This window comes from Lagenorhynchus albirostris, chromosome 14, assembly GCF_949774975.1.
Source record: "Lagenorhynchus albirostris chromosome 14, mLagAlb1.1, whole genome shotgun sequence".
Classification (NCBI taxonomy): Eukaryota; Metazoa; Chordata; class Mammalia; order Artiodactyla; family Delphinidae; genus Lagenorhynchus; species Lagenorhynchus albirostris.
In genome coordinates, this window is record NC_083108.1 from 8,318,396 (window position 1) to 8,341,551 (window position 23,156).

At 38.0% G+C, this 23,156-nt stretch overlaps 1 protein-coding gene across 1 annotated transcript in view; it reads right to left on the reverse strand.

Annotated features, from left to right (window-relative positions):
* Positions 1-23,156, reverse strand: part of CCDC102B (coiled-coil domain containing 102B) — a 267,055-nt gene that overhangs the window by 48,619 nt on the left and 195,280 nt on the right. Inside the window, exon 7 of the mRNA XM_060120835.1 lies at positions 14,261-14,431. Within this exon, the coding sequence (XP_059976818.1) occupies positions 14,261-14,431 (171 nt within the window). The remainder of the gene's footprint in view (positions 1-14,260; positions 14,432-23,156) is intronic.

Consider the following 23,156-nt stretch of genomic DNA (forward strand, 5'->3'; position numbering starts at 1 on the left):
AAGAGAAGATGCAAACTGACTTGGGAATGAACTTCTGCATACATAATCTATAAACGTGGTTATCGGTCACTTCTGATGGAAGTTTCAAAGAACTACAAGAGATTCCAAAAGTGCAATGTTTCTAAAAATGTTTCTGAAACAGAAAGGGACACCTCGTTATTTGTTGAATTATATTTAAGCTTCTGAGTTCCAAACTTCTGCAACTGTCTATTATAATCTTGGTTATTTTGTAACTGAACCAACAGCCATATCATTCCAGAAATCTCTTCACCAAGAAACTTTGATTAATTTCCTCTGAATAATTTTGATGACTGTTATCTAAAATAATCTACGGTTATAGCAGTAGCTGGATTGCTTAATATAAGAAAAAAAGTTAATGACACAGTAGGATAAGTGTTTTAAAATGCAGAAAAATATTTAAGTATTTTGTTTTACATATTTCCTAGTAGAAAATGTTTATGATCAACTTAGCTTAACAGTGATAGAGAAAACTCTATTTTAAATAACAGCAAGGAATAAGTAAATGGAAATGTAGTCATGATTTGCAAAATGTATACAGTATTGAAATATGAAGAAAATATTTCTTCCCCTAAATAGTAAGTAGAATTAATTGCAATGCATCACTGCCATCATAGCCTTAGTCATATTACGAAAGTCAAAGGAGACTTAGTGCTGATGGAATAAAGATGGAAAACAGATATGTAGAGCACATTTCTTAAAACAGAATTCTAATTCTGTACATATGATAACCAATGAGATGGTAGTAAGCATTCTTTCACTAGAGTAACGTTCAGATTCCAAAATTTCAAAATATTTCCTTGCACCTTTCTTTGAACATAATCACTGCCCACCATCTGAGTCACTAGAACCAACTGTAAACAGATTTACCTGCCATTTATTTTGTACTATCAAAACAAAGTCAATATAGTAAAAAGGGTGAAACACATCTTCAAGTTATTATGAAAGCAGTTTTGACCTCACAGACCTCCAGAAAAATTGTCTAGGACCTTCAGAGTTGAGAACTGCTGGTTTAAAGAACGTTTTCCCAATGAAGTACTTTCTAAGTTGGATGAGTTCAAACATGATTGGTTTACTTTGCATTTGGCTAGAAGTTTCTAGAAACAGTATGAAAAATATTCTCAAATATCTGACTCAAACCTCCTTGTGTATAGGTTATATATATAAATGAGGAAGCACATTATCCAACCTGATGGAGAATGGCGGCTTCTCATGTTTAGAATATCACACAGCAACACATGCTTTAAAAGTTACCAGCTTGGAATGCTGCTGTCCAGTTCATCTAAGAGTATCTGTAAATGGAGACTGCTTCCACTAATAGTGTGCAAGTTCTAGCATGTTTAGCCTCCTGATAAAGAACTATGAGGTAAGCAAATAAATGAAAGCAAACCGACATGCCCTGAATGCATATAAATTAATGAAGTGGGAAATGTACTGGAAAAATTCCTGAATGCTATCGGTCATCCAACAAGGTATTTACTGCCTTTTTTTCCCCCTCAACACATCCATTTTGCCCGTCATACCTAGGTCATCACGTGAATACATCCCATGTAGATAGGCCAATGTAAGGCTTTCTACAGCTACTTCGTGAAATAAAGATCATGCAACTCCTTGGAGTTCCAATTTTTCCTCAGTTTTGATAAACATAAACTGATTTAGCTATTAATACCTTAAATATTCTACATTAAAATGACAATAGATATTTTATCTAATAGAGACCTCTAGTTTTAAAAATAAACTATAACCATCAAAGAAATGTTGCACTAGCTAAAGACTACAATTCAGAATGTCCTGGGCTATTTGTTTACTTTTTGTTATTCAGGGAATTTTGTGAAAAATTGACATCACTGTAGGATACCACTATAATTACTGCACTTGCGTAAAAGACAGCCCTATTCCTCCTACATTTAGGAAGGCAATTATATTTCTCCTTTTGAAGACACTGTATTTAAACTGAGGGTTTTTTCCAAAGAAGACCATATTCTGCTAACAGACAATATGCTATAAAGTATTTAATTTTGTTTACTTAGTAATTAAAAGGAAATGCAGTTTGTTCAGTAGTATAGATACTGAAGTTAAATGTTATACCACTAGAAACGTTTAACTGACTACAGACTTAATAGACTTTTAGCATGTAAGATTTTTAGGGATTTTAATAGACTTCATTTTCTAGAGCAGTTTTAGATTTACATAAAAATTGAGAGGAAAGTAAAGAGTCCTCATGTAGTCCCTATGCCTGCCCCACACACATCCCCACCCCAGTTTCCCCTGTTATTAACATCTTGCATTAGTGTCGAACAGACAAAAGATAATGTCATCTTGAGCAAGGCTGGCAGTCATGAGGGTGGTGATAGGTGGTCATTTTGTGATATGTTAGGAATACAGGACTTAAAGAATGTGAGGATTGATTTAATATGGAATAAGTGAGAGAGAGAGGAGTTAAAAATGATTAATTGTTTTGCCTGAGTAATGGAACAGCTAGAGAAGTGGGTTTAAAGATATAAAGTTGAGAGTTGTCAGCATATAGATGGCATCTAAAGCCACGAGGTTTGAAGATATCACCTTTCGGACGCGCAGGCTCAGCGGCCATGACTCACGGGCACAGCTGCTCCACCGCATGTAGGATCTTCCCAGACCGGGGCACGAACCCGCAATCCCTGCACCAGCAGGTGGACGCTCAACTGCTGCGCCACCAGGGAAGCCCTGAAGATATCACCTTTGGAGCGAGTGTAGGTAGGCACAGAATAAATGAAAGGATAAGACACTCACACATATAGAACTGAAGACGTGAAGAGAAATCAGGATTGAGATCAAGAAGGGCAGAAGAAGGTGAAACCCCAAAAAAACACTGATTTTTCTAGACGCCTAGAGAGTACGTTACTTTAAGAATGGGACTGATTGTGTCAAATTATTATGATAGTTTGAGAAAGATGAAGCCCAAGAATGGAGCACTGGCTTTAAAAGTATGGAGCACATTTGTGGCCTTGAGGACTTTTCCATTGGTAAAGAGGCAGTGGTCAGAAGTATCACTGCTGTGATTAGAAACAGAATGAAGGTTGTGAAGATAAGAAGTTAATATATTTCTTTCAGGTTTTTTTTTTTTTTTTACTGTAAAGAGAGTTTAATAATTGCAAAAATGGAACGTGCACTTAAAGGAAGTCAGTTCATTTACAATACTTTATATATAAAATATTTAAATATACATGTATGTGTATATACACATGAATATATATATATATACACTTGTGTATGGTTGTTGTTGTTGTTTTTTTTTTGCTGTACGTGGGCCTCTCACTGCTGTGGCCTCTCCCGTTGCAGAGCACAGGCTCCGGATATGCAGGCTCAGCGGCCATGGCTCACGGGCCCAGCCGCTCCGCAGCATGTGGGATCTTCCCAGACCAGGGCACGAACCCGTGTCCCCGGCATTGGCAGGCAGACTCTCAACCACTGCGCCACCAGGGAAGCCCCTTGTGTATGTTTTATATATATAGGCTGACCACAGATAGGAACTGAGAAATTTCACCCATAGGATCAGATATGTAAGCAGAATATAATGGTTCCAACTGATATAGCTAATTTGGTAGATGTGATGGTGAGAAGTGTGTAAATATTCTGTATTCCACATTCCTGTTTCTTTTTGTTTCTCAGTAAATTCAGAAGAAAGATTATCATCTGAGAGTATGAAGGAGTGAGGAGGGATTAGAAAAGAGATAGGAAGTGAAACAGTCATTTAGAAGAGTTAATGCTGGAATGCTAAGATGCTACTTGAGACTAGTGATCATGACTATAAACCAAGACCTGTTACCATAGCACTAGGTTCTTTAGTGCCACATGCACAGCTGATGAAGCAGAAGCTTGCATTTAATGATGAAGCAGAGCTTGACCTTTACAAGTGAATGTCTACAAAGGATATGGGGGCACGGAAATTAAGGTATATGCAGTGAAGGGATTATAATGTAGAGACATCACATTTCACAAGGCGTGAAATAAGAAATGGAAGTGGATAAGTGACAGAGAAAAAGCAGTATCATCAATAGATTATATGCCCCAGGGGGTTGAAGTTTTGTAGTACTTGGTACTGAAGAAGGTAAACCAGAAAGATAAGAGTATGTTTGGAGAGTTCGAGACCCTGAAGAAAGTCTAGTAATTGGTGAAGATAATATCTGCAATGTGACCTTGGGAGTAGGTTGGTAAAGTCGAGTGAAGGACAAGATAATTGGAAAAGAAGAATTTGAGGAACTGAGAGTGCAAAGTGCTGAAAGTTTTCATTTGGGATACTGTACTCAGTAATAGAGTCCAAAAGAATAGAGGAGTGACATTGCCAAGATGGTGACAGAGGTTGTTTTTGACTTCACTCCCCATCACAGGAAGAACAACTAGCAACTACTCATGGACAAGGCATCATTGGGAGAATCCTAGAACACAGGAAGGAGGCTGAGGCAGTCGCCTTGCACCCCAAAGACCAAGATAGACTGAGGGGGAAGGTGAGAGGAACAGCTACACACTGACTGCATTGCCCCTCCCCCAGGCTGGGGCAGCACCAAGATCCTGTCACTTGGGACCCTGATTGAATCGCTACAGTTTTCTCCTTCAGAACAAGAGCTCTTCCTTAGAACTCCATCCGAATGACTGCAATTGCATTTTATGATGGATGCGGGTGACTGTACAATACACCACCTTCAAAGACTACCCCTGGCTTCTTCAGAATCATGCCTAGAACACCCATTTTGGATTTCTCTGATGTAGACTCTCTACCAAAAGGGTTTCAATCTAGAGTTGACATCCTGGCTCTGGCTTCCCTCCATCCCAGCCTCTAGATCAAGTTCTGGATCTCAACTCTCTTACTCTGCTCTATCCTTCTACTGTTAATAGAGTCCTGTCCCATTGTATTCTGAGATATGATTATCACCTCTGGAACATACAATTCAGTCATTCAATGCACTAATTTAACTCTCAAAAAGTGATTGTTTCCAATCAAATGTGCAATTACCGAGAAGTGACAGAACTATACTTTTCACTTTCTTAAATGAATCAGGTAAATACTTGAAACAAACAACAACAACAACACAAAAAAGCCCACCAGAATCTGGTGGGTTTTTCTAATCTATAACTTTAACAAAAAGTAAAATATTTTCTGCTAATTAAAGCAATAATATGTGAAGATATAGTAAGAACATAAATCTTATATCTTTAGGAGATGACTATAACTGTTGAATATTTCTTCATAATTTGTGCCAACATAAATTTGTCTTGCATTTATACTCATTGAGTGTGAAATGCATCAAATTACAAATTTAAATATGTCTAATTGTGTGCAGTTTATATTTTGTCATCTGATTTTCCAACTACAGCAGAACCACACAAATGAATAGTTATAGATCTTGCATATATAGCTTTTTAAACTTCAAAAGTTCTTAATTTATTATAGCATGAAGGGAAAATGACTCATAAGAATTTCATAGCCTTAGAGTTCTGAGTGTTTAAATACACATAGTCATACCTTTTTTCATAATTCCAGTTGAGCAACACTAAAAAAAATTTAAGTTTTCATATTAGGTAACTGAAATGTCCTGTAATAAATGACCTACCTGACAAATCTTTAAAAAAGACAGAAGTTCAAATATCATGATTATTATTTTAGAAAGTTAAAAAGCATGTAAACCTAAAAGTATAATTCCACTCGACATTTTTTTACAACACAATATTAATACCCTAAATATGTCACTCTTTCTCATTATATATTCCATATAAGAAAATTTTGAGAAAGATTTTTATTTCCTTTGACACAATAAAATGTCCCTTGTTTTATTTTTATCTTACTGGAACATTATTTGAAATGCTTTACCATTAAGCTCAATTATGATTTTTTTCATGAAAAGAATATTCCAATTAGAGCAGAAAAAAAATAATTGTCCCTGAATGTTCTCTTTGAAATGACCCACCAGAAACTTAAAACACTAATCTTTTTTTTTTTTTTTTTTTGTGGTACGTGGGCCTCTTACTGTTGTGGCCTCTCCCATTGTGGAGCACAGGCTCTAGACGCGCAGGCCCAGTGGCCATGGCTCACGGGCCCAGCCGCTCCGCGGCATGTGGGATCCTCCCGGATCGGGGCACGAACCCGTGTCCCCTGCATCGGCAGGCGGACTCCCAACCACTGCACCACCAGGGAAGCCCTAGACAGCAAGTTCTTTTAGACAGTAAGTGGAGTTCAAAGGTTCTTCCTGAGTCTTATGGGCCTTGATTGTTTTCAGCTCAAAATAATCCACATGCCAGAGTGGCACATTCTAGGGTGGCCTGTTTTGAACACCATCAGAGACAATTTAGGTGGTTGGTAAAGTGAAGGAAGAGCAAGATCATGAAGAATGATTGCAGGAAATGGTGCCCTTCAAATTATCCACAGAAAGTGGAGCAAAATTATTAGAAGGATTTAAATTATCTGCATACATGTACAAGGATGCAAGACCTCTGTTCATGTTGTAGTGCTATGATGTCTTGATTTTAGGGGCACCTGAGACCACTCTACTGATGCTGGCCCAGTTAGAGGCACAGACTGTGCTGGTCCTTGCCCATATATTACGGTTGGGGTGTCAGACAACAAATAATTAAACGCATAATTACAAATAGCCCTGGAAGGAAAAGAAACATGGCCACCTGTTTCCGCTGCATCCTGTAAAAACCACCATCTTGACATTTATTTTGCTATATTTAACTTCAGACATTTACGTTGGACTATCCCCAGCCACACTGTAAACCTCTTCTTGGGAAGAACTCACTCAAATATATTCTAACATCTAACACAGAGGTTAGGAAGTAATTAATATTAAATGAACTGGGCTGGTTTTTACAGTTCAGTTCAGATCCTGGGTCTGTGGTTACCGCTTGTGTCCCCATGTGAACATGAAGCCGGCCTCTTTATTATTTTTTTTAATCTTAACCTGAAACACTTACCAGATCTTTTCCTTAGATAAATGTGAATTTCAGTCTATCACTATTCTCACAATCTTAAAATTAGCAGGGTGTAAATTAATGAGATTTCACCAAAATATATTTCGGGCTGGGAAAGAATTCCTGTGTCCTTCCAAATAAAGGCTTGCTTAAAAAATCAGCTGTTAATTTAGATAATTAATGTTCTGTAGGTTTAAACAGTGTCTCTCACATTCATCATTGCTGATGATATCAGACTTTTGAAAAGATTCACCTTTTTGACACCAGAAGCATTAAAACTTGAGGCCAGAATTAGCTAAGCAGTAATAAGGTGATAATTGCTAAGTGTGAAGCCACACAGACAATACATTTAGAAAAACACTAGCACTTTGAGAGTGAACTTACAGTGCTCAATAGTACCTATTCTTTCCATCTGTTTAAGTGATTTTTTATCTTTTGAATTTCTCTCAAAACTAGAAGACATCAGTTTGTTTTGCACATTACAATGCTACAGGTAGACTACAATGGACTAAGCCTCATTTCTGTAGCAAGCCATTTCATTTATGCTCTACTAGTAAAATCTGTTACAGTAAACACATGTGTTCAGTGGGGACCAAAGTTATGAATTTGAGTCTCAGTGGTGGCAGTCTTTTCTCATTAGACCAGTGGTTCTGATATTTCACTAGACATTAGAATCATTTGAGAAGCTTTTAAAAAATACTCATACACAGGCTCCACCCATAAAAATTGACTCGGCTAGTGGAGATGAGGCTTGAGTATTAGTATTTTTACAACTCAATCAAAAGATGCTCAGAAGACCTAAATAGACATTTCTCCACAGACATAGAGATGGCCAAAAGGCACATGAAAAGATCCTCAACATCACTAATTATTAGAGAAATGCTAATCAACACTACAATGAGATATCACCTCACACCAGTCAGAATGGCCATCATCAAAGTCTATAAACAGTAAGTGCTGGAGAGGGTGTGGAGAAAAGGAAACCCTCCTACACAGTTGGTGGAAATGTAAATTGGTACAACCACTATGGAGAATAGTATGGAGGTTCCTTAAAAAACTAAGAATAGAGCTATCATATGATCCAGCAATCCCACTCCTGGGCATATATCCAGAGAAAAAACATTGTTCAAAAGAATACATGCACCCCAATGTTTACTGCAGTGCTATTTACAATAGCCAAGACATGGAAGACCGAAATGTCCATTGACAGATGAATGGATAAAGAAGATGTGGTATATTTATACACTGGAATATTACTCAGCCATTAAAAAGAGTGAAATAATGCCATTTGCAGCAACATGTATGGACCTAGAAATTATCATACTAAGTGAAGTCAGACTGACAAAGACAAATATATGCAGAATCTAAAAAAAGTATGCAAATGAACTTATTTACAAAACAGAAACAGATTCACAGCCTCAGAAAACAAACTTATGGTTACCAAAGGGGAAAGGTTGGGGGGGAGGGATAAATTGGGGGTTTGGGATTGACATATACACACCACTGTATTTAAAATAGATAACCAACAAGGACCTACTGTTTCTCATAGGGAACTCTATGCAATATTCTGTAATAACCTAAATGGGAAAAGAATTTGAAAAAGAATAGATACATGTATATGTATAACTGAATCACTTTGCTGTACACCAGAAACTAACACAACATTGTTATTCAACTATACTCCAATATAAAATAAAAATTTTTTTAAATATCTAAAAAAAAAATACTCCAAAGGGTATTTATTGCACAGACAGGTTAGAAAATCATATTAGACTTTGACCTTTACACTGGGAATATATTTTATCTATAGCTATATTTGACTTACAATTGTGCTGAGCACTTATTCAGTTTTATGAAAAAAATCCATGAATTTCTGAAAGCAGGAATGTCATCTAAAAGTTAGGTGATTCTTTTTCCCTCACCATAGGACTTTTATTTGTCGATTACTATAGGCTAACTCTCACCCTCTGCTGCTTGGTTTGTGAATTGTAGGCATCTAGGGGCTAAGAACTACTTGAGCCCTGATTTACATCTTTTTTAACACAACATAGTCACTACGTATTTTTAAAGTCCTCTTACTAATAGAATCTATTACTAAAATAGAAATAGAGAAAATAAGAGTATTGAGCTAGAGTAAGGGAAAAGAATTTAACAAAAAGAAGAAACTGAAATTGAGAGTAAATCCAATTAACAACTCAGCAAACTGAGTGATTAAACTCTTAGCTTTATAAACAAATCATTTGAGATTTAACTTACTTTTGCATCAGTTAAGATGCAGTTAAGATTTTGCATAATAGCCAACGTTTCCACAATTTGACCTATCGCTGAGAAGCACAGAAAATTAGTAATTCTGAATATATCAAGAGTCATATTATATTCATATCCTTTAAGCCCAATAATTCCACTTAGAAAACTTTTTTTTCCAATGGGGAAAAAAGGTCTGTACAGTTGAATTTGAACAGCTTAGAAGTTAATCATCCTATAACTTAGAGTTGGCCCTACATGTGTGCGGATTCAACCAACCACGAACTGGGTAGAAAGTAGTATTTACTATCAAAAAATCTTCGTATTAAGTGGACCCACAGAGTTCAAACCCATGTTGTTCAAGGGTCAACTGTACATGAAAGTAGTCATGGTACAGTTATGTTGAGAAAAAAAATCCAAACAACCTTCAGTAAAGGAGGCTTGGTTGATTAAATAAATTTATATCCAAGGAAATAAATATTATCCCACCCCTTGAAATACCAAGTATGAAAACTACATAGCAGCAGGAAAACTGATTATGGTAACTGGTAAAGCAGAGTATATTATTTCAAATGATGACTGCAATTCTGCATAAAATTGCCTAGGCATTAGAAGTTAATATACACTGAAGTAATATGATACGATGGTGTTATGATAGTTGACTTTTTAAAAATTTTTCCTTCTTTATATGATATGATATTGTTTTACAAAATTTAAAATATTCCTTGGCAAGCCTTATCTCATTCAGTCCTTCAGTCTTCTTGATACTAGTACAGTGTGGAGCACCCATGTGTCTTAGTAATTGTTTATATTATACTCCTTGCTTCTTAGGTACTATCTGTTCTGTCTCTACCAACTTTGGTTATTGCATCATTATATTATTCATTAGATTGTTTTTCCCACTTTATTAAAGTGGTAAGTTATTTTGGTATTTTAATGTGGATATATATGTAATTAGTTCTGCAATTCAATAATGAAGTCTCAATTAAAATTTGCCATCACATAATGGCTTCAATGAAATGATGAGAAAAGAATGTTTGACTTCTAACAAATACACATCAATTTAGAATTTCCTTTTAGTAAGTTTGTTTAAAGAAAAGCAACTCATCCAAAATGAATTTTTTAATTTGCTCATTTCTTTAATCAGACCCTGGGTTTTCTCTTATGGGCCCCCAAGTGTCTATTTCTCTTTTCAGTATAGAGGATTAATATCTCATTTTCATTTATTTAAAATTTGTTGACTTGTGGGAGTTGGGAACTCTGTATTTGACAGTTCCAATTAAATATTAATTTCAACTAATTGCAATTTGAAGAATTTGTTACTATGAAATTAAAAAGCTCAGCAGTGAAACTGACAGAATTTCCTTCCTTTGCTTCTCTATGATAAGTCAAATTATAGAAATGTTGACTGCTATCTAATGCAAAATCTTATTTCCATGAGAAATATTTCCATTCCCAGCCACCAGAAAGCCTATGACCTTTAATCAAAGAAAAACTGAAGACTGACAACTGCAATTAAATAATCCAGATTACAATACCCATATGAGTTGATCGTGCTTTGGATCAATCCTCTCCGGTGATCAACTGATTGGATGGAGAAGTGCAGAACACTGAACTATTTTATGTTTTGAACATATATTTCAATGCATCTGTTTTTAAGCTTCAGATATGAAATATGTCCAAATACTTATCCATATGGATTTATAGTTCCAAAAGATTCTATTTCAAATCTGCACAAATTCCACTCGCCAAAGACCTCACAGGACCATGCCCACCATTTATGCTTGGGAACTACATTCCTCCCACAGATGGGGCAACAAATATTAAAATACACACAGATACCCTTTCACTCATTCCTGCTCTCACATACAATACAACACAGCCCATCTTCCTGGTCACAAATGTTTGTTTTCCTTCCTTCAGCATTCAAAAATTTTCACCCTTTCTCCAAGAGAAATTACCCAAGCAACCTTCCAATCACAACCTTGATCTCAAAGTCAAAGATCTCATATCTATGTCAGATCTCAATACCCCTTCTCTTGCTCCAGAAGCTACGTACTCAAAAGGCAAGTAATTTATACTCTCCTCCCTCACCCACCCAATATACTATAGTGAAACTAGGACAGGAAAACTGCAATAAAAACTTCCATGTAGAAAAGAAAATCGAAAGTACTTATGAAATCTAACTTTGCAGATGTTTCAAGGAGCTCCTGTTCTGCTCATGGGAAATGCTCCTTTATCTGGCCTGGGTTCTCCTCCCTGATATTAGCTGCCTAGTCTGTAGTTCTCCATGGTCTTTGTTCTCTAGGTGGTCCTTTTGCATTATTCACCATGTCCTTATTTGAATATGGCTCTGGACGTTACTCCTTCTCAGGTGTGGACAGCATGCCCAGCCAGCTCCTTGTCCGAGAAGTTTGGAGGAATGAAGAGTTCTTTCAAATCCTGATAAATCAGTCTATTTTATCCCAGGCTGGAAGCTCATTTGCCAGCGTATCTTTCACAAAAACAAGTCCTTTTTTCTTTTGATTCCAGCAAATACCACAGGTCAGTTGTCCCATCTGCAGTTCTCTGGGAGACATTCTATTGTCTCTGAGCTACCTGCAGTTGCCTCAAATCTGTGGGATGTTCTGAGAGAAGCACAATCTCAGTCTCTTCTCCCTGTGCCATTTTGTTCAGCTTCAAGGATTTATACAAAATGACATTAATTAAGAGCTTTTAGCAACAGGCTTGAAGGCCACACTGTTGAATTGGTTCTTGCCTAAGCTTAACCTTAATTGATGTTCGTTGTTCAAAGCCATCCTCAGTTTTACGTATTACCATTTGCAAATGAAAATCAGACCCTGGCAGTCACAGAACTACTTAAATTTCTGTATTATCTTACATATCTTTTTGAAAATTCGACAAGTCTTTTCTGAGTTCATCTCTCTCTTAGGCACTTGTCAAACACACCAATAGCAAACAAGAAATACTAGCTACATACCTATTCATCTAAAAGCCACAAGCTCATTCTGTCCATCATCAGCTTTCCAAGGTATTATAGGATATAATGTACCAAACCTTTCAAGACTCCATAAAATGCGTTGCCATCATTCTAACCTCCAATAAGTTTTCTCACCACCTACTTCTGGCACTGGAATCAATGCAATATAAGCTGACGATACCAGTCAGCTTTAGCTAAGTTCTCCTATAGCAACAAACAAATCCAAAATGTCAGTGGCTTATCACAACAAATATTGATTTTTTTTTTACCCATGTGGATCCATTTGGGTCAGCAAAGGCTCTGCTCCATATCCTTTCCACTTCAGAATTCACACTGAGAGGATGATGTCTACTTTGCACCTGCTGGCCTCATGACATGAGACAAGGCAGAAAAGACACATGGGAAAAGAGGCACGGCAGAGCCCTGTTTGGGCTCATAAAGCCCCTGATGGTAAGTGGCACACGGAGCTTCTGCTCGTCAGGCAAAGCAAATGTCACATGTGCCAAGCCTGATGATGATGTGAGAAGAATGATTCTCCTACAGGGAGGGGCCACTAACAGAATTCTTCTTAAAACCATGGCCGTTTTTAAAATTACATGATTAGATGGCTGTATCAGATTTTTGGGAACTAGTACTTTATTAGCCCTGGAAAACTGTGTATTATCACAATTTCCTTGCTGATGATTCAGTCCCAAGCAATTTCTTAAAGCCTATGTTGGCAAATACAAAGGTTATTTACCACCACTTGCAACAAATGCTTTTATATCAAAACTATTCAAAAGAATAATGACTATGATGAAAATAAAAACCCAAAACCACTCTACATTCCTCTCCTGAATTACTCTTCCACAGTCCAGCCTCGCCACCCACGCACACCATTAAAAACTACATACATGTCTTCATAAAAAGAGACATCAAGGATGAAATGCCCACGGCCAAGTCAGCCCTAGTGAGACCAGGGACGATGGAGGAGCCTCACTGGTCCAATCATTCTATTTTCCTGTGATGTTATGAGATTAGAAAATCTGGTGTGCTTGACTGGGATAGTTTTGATGTAAAATTAAACCTTAAAATGGGGACTGTGTTCTGTTACTGAATTACCCCTTGGAAAAACAATTCCGTTTTCTTTTTAAAGTTTCCAACTGTTTGGCATTATCTGCAAACAGTCTCTCTAACCCGGGAAGTAATTATTTTTGCCTCAAAAGTTGTCCGCTAGAAGCAGATGCCGTGCCTGGAACCCCATCTGAAGTAATTGCCGCCATGGGGTGGCAGACGCTATCACGCTGACAGTGGAGACCGCTTCTTTCAAGAAAAATCTCTTTGTTGTCTGTAATTGCGGCTGAAATCACACCTCCCTGTTGCAGGTGTACTGTCAAGGTATCCCATTCTTAAACATGCCATAAACCATTAGCAAGTTGACCTTTCACGACAAAGCAAGATGCCTACATTCTTTAAACATCAGAGAGCGCTGGGGAGAATGTATATATCATAACATGTAATCACAACATACACCATGTTTCTATAATATATAGAATTAAAGCTTAAAACTTAAAACACCAAGTTGCTGTGTTTTTGTTTTGTTTTGTTTTTTGCGGTACGCGGGCCTCTCACTGTTGTGGCCTCTCCCATTGCGGAGCACAGGCACCGGACGCGCAGGCTCAGCGGCCATGGCTCACGGGCCCAGCTGCTCCGCGGCATGTGGGATCTTCCCGGACCGGGCACGAAACCGTGTCCCCTGCACCAGCAGGCAGACTCTCAACCACTGTGCCACCAGGGAAGCCCAACACCAAGTTTTAATGACACCTATGGTACCATGCCTCCCCACACGACCAAGCTAAAACATACCTGAAGCGATAGGGCACACGTAAAAAATGCACTACTAACACTACAAAAATGAGCATGTTGTTTACATAATAGTTTCCTCTCCTTACACTTACACTTTTTTGATTTTAATTTTTAAAAATGTGAAGTTTTTACCTCAAGCAATGCCATATGTTAATAAAGAAAATGCTTTTTCTATGCTATGAAATGCAATTTTGAATCTATGTGACATATGTTCCACTTATAAGATACCTTATTTTCCTTTTGGTTGAGTCCCCATTTTAGTTCTTCTACTTGAAATCTCAGTTTCTTCACTTCGGCCTCATTTTGATCCATGAGGTTGTTGACGTGGGTCATTTCTGCCGTCTTTGCCTGGTGCTGCCTGCTTAGTTTATGGTAGGCATGTTGAAGGTCCAACAGTTCCTTTTAAAAGAAAACAGGGATTCCATTATTTGTAGTTTCCTCTGATAAAGTCAGAAGAATGGCAACTTGTTTGGAAAAAATAGAAAAGCACTTTAGGAAGAATTAAGATTAGGCATCCGGAACTCTACATTTCTGCAATTACATATTATGATTCGCATATAACTATAGGTGGAAGGTGTATTTCTGTGTGGCTAAAATACAGTGCAACTCTTTACGTGCTTGAGGGAATGACCCATTTTTCATGTTGTGCAAATTTAGTTTTTATGTATGCTTTCCAAAAGAGGACTCTCATATCCATAAATGAAGAATAAAATATAATAAAAATAAGTACAAGAAGAACTGTTCATCTGCTAAATCAGCCTAAGTATTAAAAGTTAGCAGACTATCTGCTTTTAATTATTTTTCTTAAAAAAAATGTTTTGTGCTGCTGTACTCATGCCGTGAAAGGCACCCTCCTGAAACCACACGAATCTGGCTCAGAGACCTGAAGGGGCTGACCCTGGGGAAAATCCAGAGTGAATCCACCATGAAGTGACTGGATCTCCAGTCAATCTTGTTATAATCAACATTCTACAAGACATGAATTGACAGGTTACATTAATTGGCCTCAGATTTCTTACAGCTGCATATAAATCTACAATTATCAAAAATAAAAGTATAATGAAAAGAAACACATCAAGATGCTACTCCTCATGTCTTCAGACTGGCAAGATTATGTGTGATAAAATAATCTGTTGGTAAAATGTGAAGAAACTGAGATTCATTCATGGAAAAACGTTGAGAAAACTATTTAACATGAAAAATGCATTAAAACTCCAACCCAGCCATTCTACTTCCAGGACTGTGTCCTACAGATACACACACAGTTGTGTGAAATGCTGTATGCATGTGGACATGTAGCACAGCGTTATTTTTATGTTAATAGTGAATGATTGGAAATGACGATCATCGTCATAATATCATATGGAGCTGATTAAATAAAAAGACATTACGCTTTTTAATGCTTAAACTATAATATGGCAGCCTTTTGTATAATGATATCTCTCAATATTCTATTAAGTAAAGCAAAATGCAAAATAGTGTGAAGCCTAAAAAAAATAAGCTGAAGTGAATTTTTTTTTAAATAAATTTATTTATTTAATTTATGGCTGCGTTGGGTCTTTGTTGCTCTGCGCGGCTTCTCATTGCGGTGGCTTCTGTTGTTGCGGAGCACGGGCTCTAGGTGTGTGGGCTTCAGTAGCTGTGGCTCGAGGGCTCTAGGGCACAGGCTCAGTAGTTGTGGCGCACAGGCTTAGTTGCTCCACGGCATGGGGGATCTTCCCGGACCAGGGATCGAACCTTTGTCTCCCGCATTGGCAGGCGGATTCTTAACCACTGCGCCACCAGGGAAGCCCTAAAGTGAATTTTGATATGACACCATTGATTACTGGTAGCCTCCTGGTCTCTATGAAACACAGAACTCCAACCAAACAGGTAAATGTCCTGCAGATGTGAGAAGAGGGTGTGGACTAGAGCGCAGGACCTGGGAGAAATTGCTGACCACTCTCAGGAAGCCAGGAGGAGGAAAAGGCGGAGGAGGAAAAGGCAGAGGAGGGTTCCCACGCCCACCAGCCACCCACCACGCCTCCATGGCAATCTATCAAATAACTGAGAGATTCCTGGAATCTTGCTGCTGTTCTGAAAGCCCTGGCCCCCATAAGAGTCAGAATCACAACCATTGGTATTTAAACCTGAGCAGTGCCGAAGGGCAGCTGGGAACAGGCAAACTTGGACAGGCAGCTAGACCCCAGTTGATGGGACAGGCTCATGGTCCCTTTCCTTGCCTCACAGTAACAGTGCAGTTTACGGCTTCATGGCAGTGTTTTATCAAATTACATCACAAACCACATTTAAAATGCAAACAGATTTCTCCTTTCTTCTCTTCAGAGTACAATTTTCCAATGCCACATTATATACCTTATGCTTTCACAGAAAGATATGCAGTAGGGAACACAATTCTATTATTTGGAATGACAATGGAGCATTTAATGAAAGATTTTCTTGATCTGGCAAACAAAGAATTTGCCACAAAAGTAATGCAGAGCTTAATGGAAGAGTTATAGCAAATCTATAAAATGATGGCTTTTCCTCAGGAATTATGCAACTACCTAAAAAACCTTTGTGGGGCTTCCCTGGTGGCGCAGTGGTTGAGAGTCCGCCTGCCGATGCAGGGGACACGGGTTCGTGCCCTGGTCCGGGCAGATCCCACATGTCGCGGAGCGGCTGGGCCCGTGAGCCACGGCCGCTGAGCCTACGCGTCCGGAGCCTGTGCTCCGCAAAGGGAGAGGCCACAACAGTGAGAGGCCCGCGTACTGCAAAAAAAAAAAAAAAAAAAAAAAACCTTTGTGATTTAGTACAATTATTTCTCAGATAGTCAATGCTTTGACTTTAGGCTTGTACAATTCACTTAGATTGGTTTAAATGGAGCTAAGTAAACAAAAAGAACCTTTGAGATGTGCATATAGGAAGGGAGGGAGGGAGGGAGGGAGGGGGAGGGAGGGAGGGGGAGGGAGGGGGAGGGAGGGAGGGGAGGGAGGGGAGGGAGGGGAGGGAGGGGGAGGGAGGGAGGGGGAGGGAAGAGAGGAGGGAAGGGAGGGAGGAGAGGAGGGGAGGAGAGGAGGGGAGGGAGGAGGGGAGGGAGGGAGGAGGGGAGGGAGGGAGGGAGGGAGGGAGGGAGGGAGGGAGGAGGGAAGGAAAATCATTGCTGTTTGTCAGTACCAATTCCACCCCAAGCATGTGTCATCCTTGTAGGCAGACCTCTAGCATTCATGCTCTACTGCATGGCCATTTGCTCAGGGAGGGCCACCTTATTCTCAGGCCCAGGAGGTGGATATGTGTTAGCCAACGTCTGTTCTCTGTGAGTGGTCCCCAAGCCTGCAGCATCAGCATACCCTGAGAACTCCATCCAAGATCTACTGAATCAGAAGCTCAGGAGTTGAGGCCCAGCAACTTTGGGTTTAACAAGCCCTCCGGATGTTTATAATTCAACATAAAGTCTGAGGACCACTAGTATATGCCAACTGTAGTAAACTTTACTCTTGCCAGTAAATGTTTTAGGAAGGTAGATGGAACCTAACAGAGCAATGAAATATGAGACGTCTCCTTGGGTGGGAGGAGGTGATCTAGGATTTTTAAGCACTTAAAAATATACAAGGAAGATGTATGCCTGGAGGTACTGATACAACAGTCTGGGCCAATAGGAGAATCATGCTTACAACTGAGGTCCGCAGACCTGGCCTGGCCTTGGGCACATTTCATTACGAGAAAATATATCAAATTGTATCTATAGCCAAATGTATTTTAATTATGTTCATAGGATACCTTTTACTTTCTATTCTAAAAAGATGAAAACTAGATTTCAACATAGGAGAAAAAAAATTATTTCGTTAGTAAGGATATTTAAAAAAAAATCAGTTTAGGGTGAAAGAGATTAGTATTAGCCAAGTACCTACTATCACTGAACTCTTCACATACCTTCTCTCTCTTGTCTTTTCTATTTTCCCCATTCAGTCTCTGAGAGGCTATACACATTGCTTATGGCCAAACTAGCTGTAAGTTACTCCTCCTTTTTTCATTGTTTCAAAACAATATCCTGGCTGGCTTTAACCTTGTTAGCAGGCCTTATCTTCTAAGACTTCACAGGTTCTTTGACATTTTAATCCATTAGTTCATCAACACCCCAATTTTACTTTCAGGAGAGAGATGGATTTCTTCCTTAATTCTCAAAGCTATGACCTTTGCTACTATAGACTCATTTTTTTGTCATTCTTGTGATGAGATTCCCCCCACCCCCAGTTCTTTCTTTGAATGCACATTAGAGTAGAGGCACTTAGGGTCACAAACCATAATCCCCTGTATATGTTTTGTTTGATGCTTTTATCTGAAATCTCAATTTCCCCTGTAGCTTACTTACAGACCTCCAGTTGGAAGGCATCCAAATAGATGTTCATTTAAAGAGTTAATAATTTGCATATAAAAAGAGAATAAGTCAATAATAAAGATCCATATGGATTTTTAGAGCAAGCTTATTCTAATATATTTTTAATGGTAGAAATACATAAAACCATGATGTGATATATTTTATTTTGGCAGAGAAAAATCTGAATAGAAATTAAACATATAAAAAATATACAGTACTAGAGAGTATTTGTCAGTATGTAATCCTCTATAAATCCAAAGCTATAAAACTGAACAGTAAATATAATTCACAATCCTTTTATAAGTTGATATGAATAATAATGTTGAATCGATATAGAAAATAAGCATATACAATGTGTTTGTATATGGATATTTCTGATAGAATAACATTAGTTCCTCAAATAGATTGACTCTGTTTCTAGTGATGTGAAGAATTTGATAGCAGGTTTTAAATTCTGTGTATGGCTTATGAAATCATGCATTAGTTTATGCTCTTGTAAGTGAGAATATTGCTTTCTACCTAGAATTAATATTGTAGCCGATACATGAAGTGCTGAAGCTTAACTGATTTTGATTGTGCCAAGCTGCCAGAACTAAAGTACATTTTCTTATCATTTTAAATGACATCATGAAACGCTGGTTAAAAATGAATCAAATAAGTTTATATGCATCAATTTGAAGGAAAAACAAAATGACATACAGAAAATTTTAAAGTATTAAAGTGTTATTATATATGTTATTTGTTTGTTCAATTTTTTAAAAAATCCATAGAAAATTAGAAATTTTGGCATCTGTAATTTCAAAAATGCATAACAATACTGTACTGTTATGTAGAGAACCTGAAATTCTCAGTATAATATGAGTCAACTATATTTAATAAAGAGAAACACATAAAATTGGAAATAACTAGCTCATGGTCTGTTGATAGCCTTGTTAGACTCCAGCTGTGAGTAATAATGCTATCAACAAGGTCAGATTTTCTCTTCTCAAAAGTTGACTCAGGCACATTGGGTGGTTATTACAATCAAATCCATCTACTTGAATAAAGAACTCACAAGCTCATCCAAATTAAGTGCATTAGAAAAATATCTTGTACCACCTACTTATAAGGATAAATGTCAGTCTCTATATCTTCAATTCTGACCTGTCAGATAATAGCTTTAAAATGAGAACATTTTTGTGGTCTTAAGTGGCATCTTCAGAGGGTTCATTTAATATCTTATATGTTAAGTATAGAGTGATTTTAGTGCTCGTTGTAGACTTGACACATTATCAGTGATTCAAGGAGCATTTACTGAGTGTCTACCACGTGCCATGTAGACTGGCTTCTACATTCTATATATAAAAGCAAACAAGGCAGACACAATTTTTAACCTCACAGACATTAGAACCTAGTAGAGGTAATAGATTAAAGACAATTAAACAAGCAAATTTTCCCATTGTGACAAATACTAAGAGATAATCCAATGAGCTAATAAGATAGGGAACTGTTTATGAAAGGTGGATGATAAGCAGGGAGGACATCTTGAGAGGGGATGCTGTCCTGTGCCCTGCAGGTTCTCCTGCAGGATGAGAGGATGTATTTCACCGGTTTCTGGAAATGTCTGATCACAGCCCTTTCCCCTTGGCTATAAGAAGCCTCCTTCCTGGGACTTCCCTGGTGGCGCAGTGGATAAGACTCCACACTCCCAATGCAGAGGGCCTGGGTTTGGTCCCTAGTCAGGGAACTAGATCCCACACGTATGCTGCAACTAAGAGTTCGCATGCCACAACTAAGGAGCCCACCTGCTGCAACTAAGACCCTGCATGACCAAATAAATATTTTTAAAAACCCAAAAAACAAAAAACAGCCTCCTTTCTAACTCCACACCCCCTTCCTGGGGCAGCCTGGTCATTTTAGAAGTATGAAGGAACTGCTCTTCTCACCTCAATTTGGGACAGCTCCAAAGATCTATGCCAGCTTCAGAGGTATCCAGAGGTATTACTATTATCACTTCTCCCCAGTCCTACTTCTCCCTCTGCCCTTTGCTCTCTGGCCTCTTTCCCCATGGGTGTTGTACTCCCTAATAAACTTCCTACATTTTGATATCTGTCTCAGAATATGCTACCCAGGTAGCACAAATGCCAACATCATGTCCCATGGCTGTCACCTGGGGAGATCTATCCTATAGAATTAAATATCATAGTACAAACACCATGGATGGAAAATAGATGATGGAAACTTTACTAAGAAAAAAATGTGCAAAAAGGGTGCAAAGCCACAATATTGTGGCTACATTGTGGCACTTATATCGTGTGTGTGTGTGTGTGAGGCCCATAGACTATCACACATTGGAGTTTGTGTTTATTCAATGCCATTTGTGCTTATTCAGTACCATAGATACATAAGCAATTGACCAAAAAAAAAAGTTTGTTGAGCATCTACTAATCTCTCATATAATCAGTTATGTCAATATTCCCAATAATATTCAAGTTTTTTTAGAAAATCTAAAAAAGCTTCATTAACTTTAAATTAAGTCCTACTTTCCTCATCTGTAAAATGCATACAATAGCAATTTCATAGAATTGTAACCTTCAAAAGACACAATATGTGTAAGTCATTTGTGATACATTAATTAAACGTAACAGGATAGGTAGAAAAACTGGCTAGGATAGTTTAGTTAGTTAGTTATCAAATGCAATAATAAGGTGAAGTGTCAGTAATCCAGAGTAGATAGAGCATCTCAGCAAATGCCACCATGGACTGGGTTCTTTTTACCTTTCTGCTTTGTCACCCTTAGCTCATACGTGGTCTTTGTCCTTAAACTTGATGTATTATAATCCCCAAATATCTGCTGAATCTTGCTGGGAAGGAAGTAGGAAGGGAACGAGCAAGGATAGAAGTGGTTTTCTCCAAGCGAAACTTTGCCTTTGTGTTGATAAGGCAACCTCTCAATGTTATGTTTTCGGGAAAAAAAAATGCAAAAAAATTGCACAAAATATTGAGCAGAATAAAAATATATAGTAAAAATCAGACATGTTGTAAACAAACTGAGAAACAACAAAGGCCAAGAGATATTATTACAGCACAGACGGATTGTGGGAAATAAAAACGTATAAAGAGAGGAACTAATAGTAAACTTATAATCAGCGACAACAAGAAGCCTTATTAAATCCAGTAATGTCTTCAGTTGCTGAGTAACCTAGAATTCTAAGCCCAGCTAAACTAATATGCGAGAGGCAGGGCAAAATCAATTTTTTTTTTGCGGTACGCGGGCCTCTCACTGTTGTGGCCTCTCCCGTTGCAGAGCACAGGCTCTGGACGCGCAGGCTCAGCGGTCATGGCTCACGGGCCCAGCCGCTCCGCGGCATGTGGGATCTTCCCGGACCGGGGCACGAACCCGTGTTCCCGCACGAACCTGCATCGGCAGGCGGACTCTCAACCACTGCGCCACCAGGGAAGCCCCAAAATCAATTTTAGTTTTAGGCAGAGGCAGGATTTTCCATCCACATATTCTTGATGAAAGAACTCAGGATGTTCTCTAGGAAGTTATCTTTCTACAGCTCTTTGAATTCATCAAATCCTTTCCTGTCTCAAAGTATTCGGACATGCTTTTCCTTTCGCCTACAAAGAGCTTTTGCAACTCTACACTCACGTGGCTCCTAATTTACATTCAGGTCCCAGTTTAAATAGGATTTCCTGTGAGACGCTTTCTTGATTACTCAAATGTAAATAATGGTTCACAGTATTATTTTTAATTATCATTCAGATACCTGTTCATTTCCTTTCTAGTCTTTATTGCATGTTGAAATTTATACCTGTTTGTGCATTTACTTAAGATTGCTTTATCCTACTAGTCAATATATATTTAATGCACCTATATCTGTAGAGTAGAAACAATTTAGAGTTATGTGGAAAAGTGAAAATTAATTAGTTGTCAGGTCCATAGAAAACTGGAGCTCTAATTGTAAAATTTTGGAAATAATGAATATACAATGCAAACTTTAGAGAGAGAAAGCTGTTTCTAGCAGAAAAAATACGATCTCAATTTAACTACAAAAAGATATATATAAAGATATATATATCTTTGTATATGGCAAGCAATCAATTCAAACTGTTGGATAAAGCATACAGATATTATCTGAGGAAAATTGAAGGAATGAATTATTAAGGATAAAAATAATCTATTGATACAAGTACAAAAAAATGAGTTGATGAAGGATTGGTCTATTGGTAAACAAGCAGAATAGTATAGAAAAACTATGAGCCAGCCTAAAGAAAATTTTACAAAGAACACCTTGAAAATATACAAAATTGGAAATGAATTGGTATTTATATCAGATTAATAAAATAGGAGTCGTTTTGTTAAGCCTTGACTTTCAATGGGACACTGAGACTAAAGTCCGCCTGATGGAATGTGGAAGGAACTGGTTTATAGCTCTTCTAGCTCTAGCAAGGAGATATCCCATGGGAACTTCCAGGATGTCCCACTTCCTTACCTAAGTACCTAGAACTGAAGGGCTACAAGATGACGCAGCTAAAAGCTGACAGTTACAGATCCCTGAGTCACCACATGGAGAAGAAACACCAAGGAGAGCCTCCTGGCTTCACTGGATTAAGAAATGAACAAAAAATAAACTTGTATCAGCTGCAGAGATCCGGAGTTTGTTGTAGCGCTTTATCCTTACTAATAGTCTAGCCCAATAATATTAGATTACACCAATTGACATGCTTAAAAAACATTTTGATTGACTAATTCACTGGCAGTTTCAGTGCATAACAAAGGTT